Source organism: Tenrec ecaudatus, chromosome 16 (genome assembly GCF_050624435.1).
Source record: "Tenrec ecaudatus isolate mTenEca1 chromosome 16, mTenEca1.hap1, whole genome shotgun sequence".
Classification (NCBI taxonomy): Eukaryota; Metazoa; Chordata; class Mammalia; order Afrosoricida; family Tenrecidae; genus Tenrec; species Tenrec ecaudatus.
Genome location: NC_134545.1, coordinates 73,550,702 through 73,566,473, shown reverse-complemented (window position 1 = coordinate 73,566,473; position 15,772 = coordinate 73,550,702). Strand labels below are relative to the sequence as shown.

At 39.2% G+C, this 15,772-nt stretch overlaps 1 protein-coding gene across 2 annotated transcripts; it reads right to left on the bottom strand.

Annotated features, from left to right (window-relative positions):
- Window positions 1-2,696: 2,696 nt before the first annotated feature.
- On the bottom strand, window positions 2,697-12,935 carry LOC142429030 (gastric triacylglycerol lipase-like). Of its 2 annotated transcripts, none has more exons than XM_075533997.1 (9): window positions 12,831-12,935; window positions 12,536-12,653; window positions 11,177-11,375; window positions 8,812-8,921; window positions 7,325-7,461; window positions 6,495-6,641; window positions 6,009-6,080; window positions 5,030-5,101; window positions 2,697-2,933 (listed from the first exon to the last, which is right to left on the bottom strand). In XM_075533997.1, exons 1-9 carry the CDS (start codon window positions 12,933-12,935, stop codon window positions 2,697-2,699), a joined length of 1,197 nt encoding a protein of 398 aa, XP_075390112.1. The 2 variants fall into 2 exon arrangements, with proteins under 2 accessions (XP_075390112.1, XP_075390113.1); XM_075533998.1 differs by having other exon boundaries at window positions 11,177-11,279; window positions 12,539-12,653.
- Window positions 12,936-15,772: the final 2,837 nt, after the last annotated feature.

The following is a 15,772-nucleotide window of genomic DNA, read 5'->3' as shown; positions in this document are numbered from 1 at the left end:
GAGGCTATTAAACAAACCCAAGAAGCTTCCTTACTTTCAAATGTAGGAAAAGCTGAGAGACAGGACCAGCAAAGTAATGAGAAGCATCTAAGAAAAGCAAATTAAACCAGGTGAGAAGCTGTCAGAATGGATTTCAGGCAGATGAGAAGATTTTAGGCAGAGCTGAAAGAACTAAGCCTGAGTCAGAAGGGGACATAGTAAAAGCATGTGCTCCCCTGCTGGAATTTAGTGTAAGAAAGACCAGAGATTGTAAAACAAGCAAGCAAGCCAGTGCTTGAGGTAGAGAGATTAGCTCCAAAGAAATGCAAACTATGAGAGCTAGCACAGAAGATGAAGTTCTGAAAGTGGAACTCCAAGATATACAGATTGAGAAGATCAGCTCAAAGAAGGGAAGCAAAGAGAAGTAACGTAGGAGCCTTGGTGTACAGTGGTTATGCGGTGAGCAATGATGGCCAAGGTCAGCAGTTTTAAACCACTAGCTGCTCAGTGGAGAAAGACAGGACTTTCTACTCCCAAGCACAGTTACAGTCTTGGATGTCACAGGGGCAGTTCTACCCGATCCTATTGGGTCCTTCTGAATCGGTGTTGACTCCATGGGAATGAGTCAGAGTTAGCTGTCAGTCGATTCAGGCTCATAAACCCAAACACAGTTTCATTGATGTCGAGTGGATTCCAACTCAGAGAGAGCCACTGGGGCTTCCAGATTAATATGTACAGAGAATGCCTTTTAAAAAATAGAGTGTGAATGTAAAATTACCATTTCAAAAACAGTAAATGTTTTTCTCATAATGTTATTTGCTACATGTCCCTGTATGGCTTCTTACAGAATTAATTTATAAAACAGTGGAATTTAAAAGTCGAGAAAACAACAGCAACAGATTCTTAGACTCTGCCCAGTCTGTGCAATCAGGATCACTTCTCACTGTTGTCTTTGGTCAATCTCTGCGGGTGAATCAGAGGAACTCTAAATGTTGATTTTGGAGGCTTCTCCATAGCATTGCTGCATTTCTGGAGAATTTTTGTGCCAAGCTCTTTTTTCAAGAATATTTGAACAACTAGCTGTCTTGGAAGACAGAGGTAGTGTCGTTCTCCAAGGTGGAAGGCGCATGTGCTCATGACCAATGTCACAGGGATCATGCCTCCCGTGTGGCACGGATAGGGCAGCATTTCTGGCGACCCCATGTGTACCTTGTGTGAACACTCACTCCTCTTCATGCTAATGCTGGGAACCAGACTCTCAATCACACTTATATTGACTGCACTGAGCCCTGCCATTACATGATCATGACAGGATCCAAAAAGCAGAGCTACATAAAACACGCCTTACAATATGGTGAGGATTAATAAAATCTCCCGGGGAGCCTGTGCTTTCTAAAGTTCTGCAAGTTTGGAGGAACCATGTTTTGACACCATTTGGTGGCAGTTACACATTTTGACTGAAATTGATCATTTTAAATATTTCTAGACCCAGTTTTTCATAGGACGATGACAGTAATTTTAGACACCTGATCTGCTTTGAGAATGGAACAATTCCAAATATGTAGGGCAGGGTGGGAGTGTAGTCTGGCTGCTACATCTATCACCCCATTGATTTCCAGGGTTGATTCTGGTGAGTAGCTGGCTGGCTGGGTGTCTGCTTCCTCTCTGACCGCTCTGTGTGATTCTGTCCTGAAACTGCACATGCTTGAAGAGGACCACTTTCCCTGCTATAGTATATGAGTAGTCGCACTTCCATGTCAGATCCTCGAACCATGCTTTCTAGGCTCCAACATGTAGGATACACCTGTCACCTCCCGATTTCCTAAACACCAGTTGCCTGTTCCTCCCAAGCCTTCCCCTGATTTTAATATTCTGGGGCTGAGTGATTATTGGTTGGGTTGCTAACTGCGTGGTCATCAGTTCAAAACTACCAGCTTCTCCTCTGGAGAAAGAATTTTCTACTTTCCTAAAGAGTTTCAGTCTTAGAAATCACAGGGACAGTTCTACCTTGTCCTAGGGCAGGGGTTCTCAACCTTTCAAATGCTGTGACCCTTTAACACAGTTCCTCATGTTGTGGTGACCCCCCAACCGTAAAATTATTTTCATTGCTACTTCCTAATTTTTGTTTTTCTACTGCTATTAATTGGGGAAGCCATGTGAAAGGGTGACTTGACCACCAAAAGGATCATTCGAGGGTTACTATGAGTCAGCATCAACTCAGTGGCAATGAGTTTGAGTTTGGGATTGGGCACCAAAGAGTAAAAGGGATCTGTTGTATCCTACTGTGCATTGTCTTAGGCTAAAACATGTGAAGCAGTTAGTAGTGGCCATATTGTCCCTAGAAAGACTCAGATTACATGTTAATAAGAAGCACTTCAAAGAGGGACCAATCCCAAGTCTGATATCTGGCCAACCCTCAGTACTCAAAGCTCAACACCCAAACTGAGTTAAGAAACAAGAGGAAAGCAGGAAGGAGGTATGAGGTTTACCTGCCCAGGAAGGTATTACCTCAGGTGTTTCTAGAGGAATTTCCAAAGGAAAAAAATCATATATTTAAAAATTAAAAATAGAAAACAGGACTCTTTTTGATGTCAATATATTTCAGAAGTCAAACTTACAGAAAGAGTATTTCATCTCTAACATGACAGAAAATTAAGGTGAGAAAAATAAGATCTTGTGAAAAAAGAAAGGAAATAGAGGATTTTAAAAATCCAGATCTACTTTGAATCCCCTGCTATCATAGAAACAATGTCATTGTAAATTTCCTGAGGGGCGGTCACTGCCCAGATGAAGTCCAAGTGGTTGTACAGAGCAATCTTCTTGGAGTAAATGACATTCGAAAGTTTGGGAAGCAAAAGGTTCACATTTTGGGGGTCAGCCAGCACGTCATTTCCCCCGCTCCACAGGGCAATCGGCACTCTCATGGCGGTAACGTCGTAGAAGGGAGGGGTGGGCTAAAAATAAGAAACACAGAAAGAGGAAGATAGAGTTTTCAGATGTGGCCAAGCTTTCATCGAGTCTCTGCATGCTAAGTGCTACTGATGTTTCTGGTCGGTGAGCATGCTTTAGATAATAAGGTCTTAGGCAACAATTCTCACTCATTACAAACCTGGGTTTTCTACCCCACTTGAAGAAGGTGAATTTGACTGCGATCTAATTGTAATGAATTATCTGGGACCACTTATTTTGTTTCTATTTGCTTACAAATGGAGTCATCTGGTTTTATTAAACCTTGGTCCAAATTATTAGTGACATTTCCTGTTTTCAGAAAATAGGCATCCATGTATAGATTTAAAGGCTATTTATAGAGTAGGAAAAGGTAACAAGAAACCAGTTCTAATTTTCCAACTGCCTCATGGAGATGCTTTAGTTTTGTTAGAACATACTCAAAATTACTAATCCAACATAATATTTTTTGTTCTAATCTGTGTAATAGCCAAACTTCCATAACAAAATCTCCCATTCCATGTAGTTTTGTAGTATTTTAAAATGTGCTATTATAATTCCAGGGGCTTTCAAGGCACAGTGGGTTAATGGTACAACTGCTAACCACAAGGTTGTTGGTACAAACTCACCAGCTACAGGAAAAGCTGAAACTGTCTGCTCCTGTAAGGATTTATAGTCTTGAAAATCCTAAAGAGAAGGTCTACTCCATTCTATAGTGTCCTTGTGTCAGAATATGCGCAACAATAATCTTATTTTCTTTTACTGAGGCTGTTCCAAGAGTCTCCTAGATGCTAACACTGCACTCTAAAATGAGTGTCGCTCCCTCTGTTACTGGAAGACCAAGATGGCCTGTCCCTGCATTGGTTAGATGAAGGGCAAATAGAGGGATTGGGCTTCTAGTGTCTATTTTGTCCTCTAAGGTGAAGCCATCTGGTGACTGGTAACAGAACCTGGCAAAAGGATGGATTTGAAGCAAGGCTGTGTTTGGGAAATTTGAGGAGGCAATGGTTGGAAGGGAACGAGAAATATGTTCTTGAGGGGGGAAAATAGTATTTTATACTACTCTGCTGAACACCTCTATAAATACTTAGAAGGTATAAATCAAAAGGGGGTATATTATTTATAACTATAATATTATTGTGAGTATATATAAACTCCTAGCAAACATTAGTCAGAAATGAAATTAGTACAGTTCATTAGCTACTACTTAAATGAAAGAGTTGAGAGTAGAATGGGAAGAAGAGGGCTTCCCCAACATTTTAGGATACTTTCCTGTTTACAGTTACCCAGTGGAAATCTAAGAGTACACTCAGTTAAGGCTAATACGTAGTATTCTATTAGATTATTCAATTACTCTCTTCTGAGGTTGGGCAAAGAGCTGGAAGAAATCATGGCACAAACTTTCACTGTTCCCAGACAGGAGGAACTCTAAAGCCTGGGTTCTTGGTACAGTAACAAGCAGAAAGTTTGGCTAAAGCCTGGATTCACTGAAGCAACGCAGCATCACTGCCGAAAGCATGATGGCACTGCCCTTGTCTGCTGATAATAATTCTACCCTCGACCTGCAAGTACATCTTCTATCTACCTGGAAAGTCTTTCATTGACATCACTCATTCTGGTTCAACACAAGATACAAGACATTGTTAAGAAGAGAGGGATTCCATCTATCTCATGAATGGTTAGAACAGTGAATCTATTACACTTTAGGATAGAGAACAGAACTCTGAGGGAATGAGACACATCACAGTTTTGTTTTATGAGTGTGTGTGAGGAGGAAGGCATAAGTTCTGTGAAGGAGCTCCTGTTTCCGTGTGTGTGTGTGTGTGTGTGTGTGTGTGTGTGTGTGTGATTGTTTGAGAGCAACGTTTGAACACAGTTGGTGAAGCAGGAGAGCACTGTTCTATGGGAGACTGGCAAATTGGGGTAAGGTTTGATGGGGTGAAGAAAATTGAAGAAAACAATTATCAACTTTATAATTTCTGAGCCTATTCCAATTGAAAAGACCCTGAAAAGTACCCTAATTTCTTAAATATTTTTAAATGTCGCTCAAAAGTAAATAATTTCAAATTTAAGATGCTTCCCTGAAAAAAAACAAGATGCTTACCTGATTATAGTGCATCGTGTTCTGAACAGGGCTTCCCCAGTCAAAAGCTTGGAATTCCCCAGAACGAACAACCTAAATTAATTAGTAGGAGTGAGGAAAAACAAGAAGATTGGCAAATAGTAAATTTATAGAAGCACAAAGAAATTGAACTCTTCTCACCAGGACAATAATAAAGCCCAATCATTTCCAGTAGGTATCACCTCAACTTAAACAATTATTAGAAAATACTTGCATTTCAAAAACAAAGTTTATTGCTCACCCAAACCCAGGGATTCGTGCAACTTTAACATGCAGCTGTGCTTGAAATATTTCATTTCCGTGTAAAAATCACTCATTTCTGTTATTTTGTTACTTGGAGCTTCTGTTTTTCTAAGACATTCATTCTCGTGGATTAATTGATATCTTTCAGCCGGTATTTACTTGCTAGGAAAGCTTCCTCTGAGGAGTATTTGAGAGTCCAAGGGTTCTGGCCTGGGGTAGTTACATGGATGCTTTTCTGTCAACTTGCAGTGTATGAAAGTGCAGGGGTGGAATCCAACCTGTCAGTCAGATCACAACCTAATGATGCCTCCTTGGAGGTGTGTCCTTTCATAAGTGGGGGAAAGTGAGAAACTCCCTCACTCTCTACTTGTTTGTCTTCCTGAGTGCTGGAACTCTGTCCCTGAATGCAGGAGCTGCTGGTGTGCTGCCATGTTTCCTCCGACCTTGGATCCAAATGACTCTGTACCCACCAGCCTGTGATCTTGTGATCTTCCTGCATTCTGCATCATTGCCTCTGGCTGCTTGAGTCTGAAGGGGGACTTGTGGACTTGTATCAGACATATGGACTAGAGTTGCTCTGGGCTACGATGCTTTCTTGATCTATGATAACCCCTTGATATGATACAGAGCTCTTTCTCATACATAGATTTGTTTCTCTAGTCAACTTGGCCTAACACAAGGCTTAAAAAATAATTTGAGCAATATTATGAACTGATACCTGGGACCAGTGGAGTACATTTTGAACAGAAGTTCCTGCTGGATTATGTGATAGGTAAACATCCAAGCGGCTCTAGGAAGCAAATAAACATGCACTTAGACACACATATTGTTTCTCCATAGGGATGTTGAGATTGTCAAGAATGTCACTAACTGAAATCCACAATCAATGCTTATGGAAGCAGCAGTCAATAAATCAAATGATATATTACATAGTGTAAAACTGTTGCATAGACCTCTTGGAGGCATTGTTTTGAGGATTAATGTTTTATATGTTGTTTATTGAAAGGCATATTTGGGGAAATGGGAGAGAGTTGGAAGTGATACAATTGAAAGCAATGATTTGTGATTTCTTTGGGGTTTACCTGCCTAGCATGGACATCATTCTGGTTATTCCTCAGGAAATACTATTTATAATTGATGACAGGAAAAGAACTCAAAGATATTGCTCAAGCCATTCAGTATAGAAACTGCAATGGATACAAACCATGTTCAAGTTCTGACTGTCGAATCCACCAAGGATAAATAAGGCATTACTGCAAAGTTTATATAATGTCTGGCGGGAGCACACTTCAGTAGCAAGAAAATCATCAAAAAAATTGTGTGGTTCGAATATTTTGTTACCAAAAATAATCTGAAAGATAAAAGCATCATTTGAGGTTTATAGCAATCAAACTGCAGAAAAGACTCCATTTAAAATAATTTTATCTCTACACAACGTGGATGCTAGTTCCTTAGGTCTTAGAAATTTCACAGTGCCTTAGAAATTTCAAATGCTTTCTCTCACTCCATTCACTGAATACAGCAGGGAAATGGGCAGCTATTACTGTGAATTGTGTAGTTTAATTTACTACTGGATGGAGTGAAGCAGCACAACACACAATGTGTTGAAGCCGGGGGGGATGATAAGTGTAATGGAGTAAAACCATTAACTTTCTTTCCAGTTCCCATGGCTGAGGTTAGATTCTCTCACATCTTTTGATTTCTCCTTCTCCACTCCAGGAGTGGAATCTCAGCCTTGGTGTTTCTGAATAGGGTGCTTAATAAATCAAAACATCTATTAAATAAACACCCCATAAAAGAAACACCTATAAAATCCTCCCAGCCCGTGCTATCTCCTAAAAGCTGATCGAGAACAATGACAATTGTTGGGATCTCAGAGGCCATATTGGGCATGAAAGCTTGCTAATAAATAATACCACGTGGGCATTCTTGGATAGCAGCAAATAATTATTTACCAATTTCTTCTTCTGTTCTTATTGCTTTGAAATTCACGGTGATTTGATATCTTAAAGTAAATGAAAGGGAATCACACACCTTGACAAGGAAGGTAGGAATGCGTGAAACCGTGTTTAAAAGGCTGCTGGTGTACTTCACCGTGGCCACTGGAGCTAATGCATAAAAGGTTTTGATTCTTTTGGCCAGTTTGGGATTGGTGGAAAAGGCAATAAAACCTGAAAGAGACCAAGGAACTAGTTTATAAAGTGTGTTTGTATTGCTGGTTCTTGTTGATTCTGTAAGTATGGCATTATGTTGGATTTACTAAGGTGGCATTTTTGAAACTCTGGATAATTGGCACCTCTGCTTATACAAATTACTGCCTTGAATAGATGCTGACTCATAGCGCCCCTATAGGGCAGGGAAGAACTGCCCCTGTGACTTTCCAAGACTATAACTCTTTTAGGGAGTAGAATGACCTGCCTTTCTCCCAGGGGGTGACTAGTGTTTTCAAACTGCTGACTTTATGGTTCTTGTTAGCAGTGCAATGCCTAACCACTTCACTGCCAGGAATCCATATGTGAAGCAATCATATGTTAGACTATCTGTTTTATTCTTGAAGAATTTATATGAGATAAGAAACTAGAATTTTAATATATATATAGAGAGAAAGCTCTTTCATCTGCCTTTATCAGCCAGCTATACTTAGGGTTATCATCTAATAACAGTTATTGTTAATACTGTTAAAAGTTTTTATAAATTTAAATGCAATTTTTAAATTACCACTTAAAATGAGAAGAGCATATAACTAAAAAGGTTAGAAACACAAGCTTGAACTCGGACCAAATTGATTTTGACAATTGGCTCTGTCATCGATCAGCTTAGCGATTCTGGCAACACTAAATTCTGATAGCCTCAAGTTACTAATCTAAATATGACGCTCATGTTGTTTCACTAGGTTGCTTAGTAAGTAACCATAAATGAGGTGACAAATTTACCAAGGCACTGGGAACACAGTCAATGTTTGACAGTTGAATAGCCAAGAGAATTGAAACACCCTAGTGGCCTACTGGGTTCACGGCAAGGACAGCTCATTGAAACCACTAACTCCTCCAGGAGAGAGAGAAAAGGCTTTCTGCTCTTTAAAGATTTACAGCCTGGGAAACTCACAGGAGTTTCTACTCTGCCCCAGAGCACCACTAGGAGTTGGACTTGACTCGATAGATATGATGCTATTTTAGTTTTTTAATAAACAACAGACACCTATATCTCAGCCAATAAGTAACTTGTTTCCCAAACAGTAGTGTATCAGTATACTGGGTTGTGATAAACATTTTATTAAGTTAAGTTTTATATAATCTAATTGCCTAGGATCATCCCACCCGATTACTTATAATGAACTATTATGGATGACATATTTACTACCTGCATCATTTTTCACATATTATTTACACTCCTTCCCCCTTTGCCTTGCCCTTAGATTGCTGAGTTGTGTAGAGATCTCTTTTAATGAAAATACTTAGCTTCGTATCCAGCACACCTACCGCCGTGAACTAAACTACCAGGCTTAGATTGCCTTCACATACCAATGGTGGTCCCCTGGGAATGGCCAACATAATGCAGACTCTCTTGTCCAGTTTTCTTTACAATGAATTCGATTGTGGCAGGCAGGTCATATTTAGCCATTTCATCAAAACTACAATTTCAAAAAAGAGCAAATAAAAACTGAATGAATGTCTTTTCTATAATTTCTAACAAATCAAACATATTTGTAGCTAGAGTTCCCTTGGACAAGCAACAGTACGATTCTCAAATTATTTCCACTTATAGAACATCCATGAGCCTGAGATGCCCTCTGCATGGTTTCCTATCACAATCCTGTCCTTTCTGCAGCCTGGCATGAGAAATGCATTTAACATTATAAAAGCTAGTATCTGTATGGCAGGGATTATTTCTATCCCAGAAATAGCATATCAGATTTAAGAACCATTTATATGCTCTGCGCCTTAGAAGTAAGAATGGTCTCAGTCTCATATAGTTTGCACATGCTATCAGAGATACCAGTCCCTGGCAAAGGACATCATGCTGGGCGAAGTAGGAGGGCAAGGAGAATAGAGAGAAACCCTCCACAAGATGGATTCATGCAGGGACTGCAGCAATGTGTTCAATTCCTGTGAGGACAGCGCAGAACTAGGCAGTATCTCATTCTGTTATACATAAGGTCACTCTCAATCACACTTGACCTCAGCAACAGCATGCTATGTCCCAGAGGCATTTAGGAATCCTTCCCCTTTCCGTTTCAGTTGTCACAAATAATCCAGAATGATCTTTGGAAAAAGAAACTGGATCTCTAACGTCCCTGTGCTGTTCATTGCCTCTCAGTGGGCTCCAAGGTTCTCAGGAGGCCATCTCACCCCTGCCTGATCTGACCCTCCAGTCTCACCTACTTGGGCTTCCTCTCTTCCTCATCACACCTGGACACAATGGCTTCCTTTCAATTCCTAGACAAAAGGAGCATTCTTGTGCTTCAGCATCAACAGAATAACACTCCCCTATCTTTCAACTCCAGGAGTTTCCAGTAATAAGGAAGAAGGGCAGTGAAAGAAAACCTTTTTTATTTGAACTCTCTGTCTGGTGTCCAAAGTTCATCTCCCCCTGCCCTTGAGGGTGATCCAGGTTTCTGATCCGCCCACCCTCCGTTGAGTGTTAATGTCATCTGGAATGTGTGCAGGTGATCCTTTGAGGATCTGAAGTGGACAGAGAAGTCTCTTGCTTCTGCCGTTTTGTTCATTGCATTTGGAAAACCCTGGTCAGCAGTTCCTTTAGAGCGAGTAATGAGCAAGGAAAGTGAAGGTAAATCTACCGTTGGGATGAAGTATATGGAAGAATGCGAGTAGTTATTAAAAGAGGACGGAAGTCCTTCTGGGAATATGAGTGGGTTCCCAAAAAAGCCCTAAATTCTGCAGGGTGGATTGGAGCTTTCACAGTACACATTTTTCCCACTAGTCAAGCATTGAGCAAATCCATCTAAGCTAGTGAACCTAGTGGCATCGCCTGGGAGGGTACTTTCTGCTCACAGTGAATTTTTTTTCCTAAAAGCAGTTTTGCCAGAACCTCATATTTTGTGGTGTCCAATTTAAAAGAACAGTGTGCAGCTGTGAAATTTTGTTTCCTGCTCAGGAAAAATGCTGCAGAAACTGTTGTGATGTTGAACACAGCTTACAAAGACAGTGCTATGGGGAAAAAACTCATTTGTGTAAGTGGTTTTCTCATTTCAAAAATGGTAAAATGTTGATTGATGACAAACCTTGTTCTGAACATCTGTCAACTTCCTGAATGGATGAAAACATTAATCTGTAGTGCATTTGGAGTTCATTCCACCAGATCAGACTGCTATTCAAGCTATCTATTTTGAGGTTCTGAAAGATTGCAGTGTGCAACTAAAAAGGCTGGATTTGAGGCAGACAGGGAATTGGTTTGCCACCATGACAATGCACCTGCTCACGCATTCATCTCAGGGTGCCAGCTTTTGGCAAAGAACAGTATGCCTCTCTCTCTTACTCCCCTGACCTCACTCCTTGTGACTTCTTTTTGTTTCCATGAATGAAGAGGGCCATGAAATGGCAGAGATTTGATGACATAGAAGAGGTGAACGAAAAATGAGGAAGGTGCTGTCTGCCATCCAGATGAGTTTGAAAAATGTATCCAAGTGTGAAATCACAGATTCTATACATGTATTAAGAGTAATGGAGAGTACTTTGAAAGTGATAAGGTTATTTTGTTTAAAAAATTGAATAAATAGTTTTGAAAAAAAATATCTGTTTCCTCTTTAGTACCTTCTCATATACTTTGTCAGTGTAGGGTTATATTAGAAAATGGAAAATACCTGTGAATACTTATAACCCAATATACATTTATGACTGCTCATTTTTGATTCTTTCTCTTCATTACCTGAAAGCCCAGAATTCCACAGAGTCTGGTGAATAGTACTTATTTCTCCTGGCATAGGTATTTCCTCTGCTGTTTCCAAGCCACACATCAAAACCAGCATCCGCCAGAATGAAAGCAAGACTGTTGTCAGGGAGATTTGAAATCCAGTTTGTGGCCGATGTGAGCAGGCCATGCTGCAGAAACACCACAGGCCGCCGGCCTGAAGAAGGAGAAAAAATAACTATTGCAAACACAGTCCTTAACATCTATATAGAAAACGATCTGTCTGGATAGAGTGAGAATACTCATAGACAATTCTCAAGCTCAGACCAGATCTGTGACTACACATTAAATATGTCCATTTGGTTGAGTAATTTTTAATATCCATATTGTGGTGAGCTACCTAAAGCTTGATGGTTTGAAACCACCAGATGATTCACAGAAGAAAACGATCGGCCTGTTTCTGTAAAGATTTACCACCTTGAAAATGCTGTGGGAGTAGTTCAAGTGCGTCTTAGAGGGCTCCTCTAAACTGGAATATGCTTAGCACTCAATGACGGCAGAGCCAGAAATGAGCAGATTTTATGCTTTAGATACGTGAACTTTATTGTATGCCCATTATACTTTGATTGTTTTTGAAGTTGTTAGATGCTGAGGAGTTGATTTGCACTCAGCACCTGTGACAGTGCAGCGGATTGTCTAGTCTGTAATGCAAAGCTGCTGCTGAATAATTTATTTTCAGAGGGGTTACAGCATTATGTTAAGTGTGCTCTGGAAATTAAGTTATACATGGATTTTCTCTCTCTTTTTTGAGTCCTTTATAATTTTTCTACAATGACACAAAGATGCATTTGTACAATACTGTCAAAAATGGCTTTTATCTGTTCAGGAAATGGGATTCAAATGGTCTCCCTCCTCTCTCTGCGGCAACACAGCATCTGGGTCACTTTGCCTCCTTTTCAAAGACCCAGCTCAGTGACTGCCTCTCAGAGAAAGCTTTACTTGACTGCCTTAGACTGGGTTTGGTGCCCTCAAATTGATACCATTTAATATTACCAGGTTGACATTCTGTGTATAGTTTTACTATTAAATTCATTGTATGTTACTTAGAAGCATCTCCTTACTAATCAGTCTCTCACAGAATAGCAAGCCTCCTTGACTACACGGGTGAAGTGCCTGGAGATCTGGAAAGTTAGCTTTGTTGTTACTTTAGTTCCAGAAAGAGCAAAGCTCACTAAATCTTTAGGGGGGGATCAAAGGAGAAAAGAACAGAGATAAAAGGGAGAAAATCATGGAGGAAAAATTGACGAGGCAACCAGAAGAAGGGATCAAGAAAGAGGAAAAAGAACAGATCAAAAAGGGAAGAGAAGATGTATCTACCTTTGTTCCATGAATTATTCCTCCCATGAGGAATTCTATTGATTCCAAGAATATAACCGTCTTCAGTCACAACTTCATAGTCTTCATTGGGGTATCCCCAGTAGGTAATCATCTCTCTCTGATGAAGAGACGTCAGAACGTTAAGCTTTAGACAACTTTTGAAAATAGATCTACTAGGTGGAGATTCTTCATTATTTTTAGGCAGCTATGTTTAAGTTTAACCCCATCACCATGATAAAGGATAGTAATAGCTCATAGATTGTTGTTGTTGATTTGTTCCCCTCTCATAACTTACAGTGCTCATAGTTACTTCAGGGCTTTCAGGTGTTAGTTTTTCAAAGAAACCATTTGCAGTTCCAAGTGCTGATATGAGAATTCCCACTGTTAAAAGCAACCACATTTTGGACCTGCCAAAAATGACACCAAAAAAAAAACCATGGTTAACCCATTGTACCTTCACACGTGGGGCATTTTTTGTCAATGCTACTTTCATGCAATATGGAGGAATGCTTAGGTTGGATTCCATTTTGTTGAGCAATAAAGTGGGACATGCGAGCATCGGTGCAGGCATTGTCATGCTTAACATGGTTTTACTCTATTTCTTTTTTTTTTTAAACGTTTTATTAGGGGCTCATACAACTCTTATCCCAGCCCATAAATATACATACATCAATTGTATAAAGCACATCTGTACATTCTTTGCCCTAATCATTTTCTTTTCTTTTTTTTCTTTTCTTTTTTTACATTTTATTAGGGACTCATACAACTCTTATCACAATCCATACATATACATACTTCAATTGTATAAAGCACATCCATACATTCCCTGCCCCAATCATTCTCAAAGCATTTGCTCTCCACTTAAGCCCTTTGGAACAAGTCCTCTTTTTTTTCCCCCTCCCTCCCCACTCTTACTCTATTTCTTTAAGAACATTGTACACTTTTCAGATTTTCAGGTCATATCACAGGAATCTTATTTGACAAAGAATTCTGAGTTGCTGGCATATATCATATATTTATCATGTTTCTTGCTTAGGGAATTTGCTAATTAGTTTTGAGAACCCAAAATGGGACAGGAATTGTGGGGGCTGGTATTTAATTTCTGTAGAAGTCATATCGTGTGCATTGAATACTATCATGATGTATTTAATATTATTCCTAATTTAAATGTGTATTGCTCTGAAGTAATTCTGTGGATTAAAAAATCCACCATTACTTTATTAAAATCTTACAATAACTAGAGTAATATGTGAATATTATTTTAGAAAGATTGTTGATAGCTCCTCTGTTTTTTGCTTAGATATTTTCTATTGAAATTACTTAGGTAGCTAATGATAATTATAAATATAGGCCTAAAAAATCACTGCCATTGAGTCGATTCTGGCTCATGGCATCTCTGTTAAATAGTAGAACCGCCCCTGTGAGTGTCTGCGATGAATTCTCTCACAGAGTGACATGCCTCATCTTATTCCCCCACAGTAGCTATTCTCAGGTGTCCACTGCCATGGGGCATCATAATAGCAGTAACTAATATTTTCGGGCACTCACTGTGTCCTGGGAACTGTGATCATCATTTTACAGAGGTTAGTGAGTTACCTTCACTTAGATAATTTGCTCATTCATAAAATAGGCTCCATCATAGTGAATATCTAGGAGTTATGAGAATTCTTTAAGACGATAAACATTCTTAACATGTCAGACACATCACAAATACTTAATAAAGAGGCCATAATCTCATTTCATTTTCATACCAACATTATGGAGTAGGTATTATTACATCCTCCGTGTTAAACCCAATATTAAAAGAAATGAAGAACTTACCCCATCCCCGGAGAGAAGGAGAGAAAGCAGCAAAACCCATATATGAAACCAGATCATCTAATTCCATTTGACTCCCCATTGTGCTGTTTCCTTAGCACGACCCACACCAGCTTCCGTAAGGAACTACTTGGGACCAAACTCGACAAATTTACAAAATGTGGTCTAAATTTCTCTTTTGAAGAATTAGAATTTTAAGAAATTAGTATCTTAGGAATTTTCACAGTGATATATTCTGAAATTAATTTAACCACAGTTGATGTGGATGGGATATAACTTTTCACCTTCACAAATCAATACAAACTAGTCATGATAAAAGAGTCTTGGCCTATTCTTTTCTGAAATGGATACTGAGAGATTGTAACATCAGATTTTACTTTAAGTAGTCATTATAAACCATTGAAAGAATAATCAAATCTGTTTACAGTAATTAAGAACTTTCTGTGTTATAGATAAGACAAAAGACACCCTAGAGATTAAACCCTAATTCAAGTAGACACAGATATTATGAATATGCAAAAAGTATCTTAGCATTTCAAAAGGGCAACTTTCATTAAGGAAAAGAAATTGACACAAATGTACTTTACCTCAACAAAATCGTACTTACAGTCTGCTCAATAAAGTAAGGATTACGTTTCTCTGATGTTTAGTATTTTGGTTAATGCTTATATACAAAACGTTCACAATGGTCAGCATTACTCAGGACTGATTAAATTGTAAGAGCTGCTATATCTGGTCATCATTTAATTTTAAAAGAACAAACCTAACAGTTGATTCTGCACCCATCATTGCCTGGTACTGTGTGCTTACACACCTTGAACTTAAACAAGGGAAATAGTAACCAAAGGAGTTGAAATGATAAAATATTATTTATGAAAAATTATAAGAACCTCTTGATTGCTTATACATATAAAGAACCAAGGATTTAGTGTGAATATTATGTAATATGGCTCAAATAAGGAAACCTAATCATTATTGGTTCTTTAAATATTTAATTCCCTAAAAGAAATTGTGAAGATAAAATTCTTGTTTAAAAGGACAAAATGGCAAGCTATAAAGTGACCATTTTTCCATTGTTGTTTTACATTGTTTCTTAGTGACTTCAGAACCTGCCTATCCGGGCAAGAAGACAAACGATCTCAATTTAGAAACAGAAAGGGTTAAGAAGTTGGTTTTTCTGCCCCACTCAGATGTGCAGTGCGATTTCTCCAATTCCCTGAGTTGTCTTATCAGCTTTATCGTTTATCCAGGGTGGAACTATTTCTGGAATCCCTGTTCTGTCCCATCCATTGCTGCTGCTCTGTGAGGTTCCCTAGAGTAGGTCCCTGTGCACGAGAGAGGGAAGCATCTCTGGTCCTGTGCCATCGACACGCTTGCACTGCGGTTTGAGCCCATGTTGCAGTCACTGTGTCAACGACT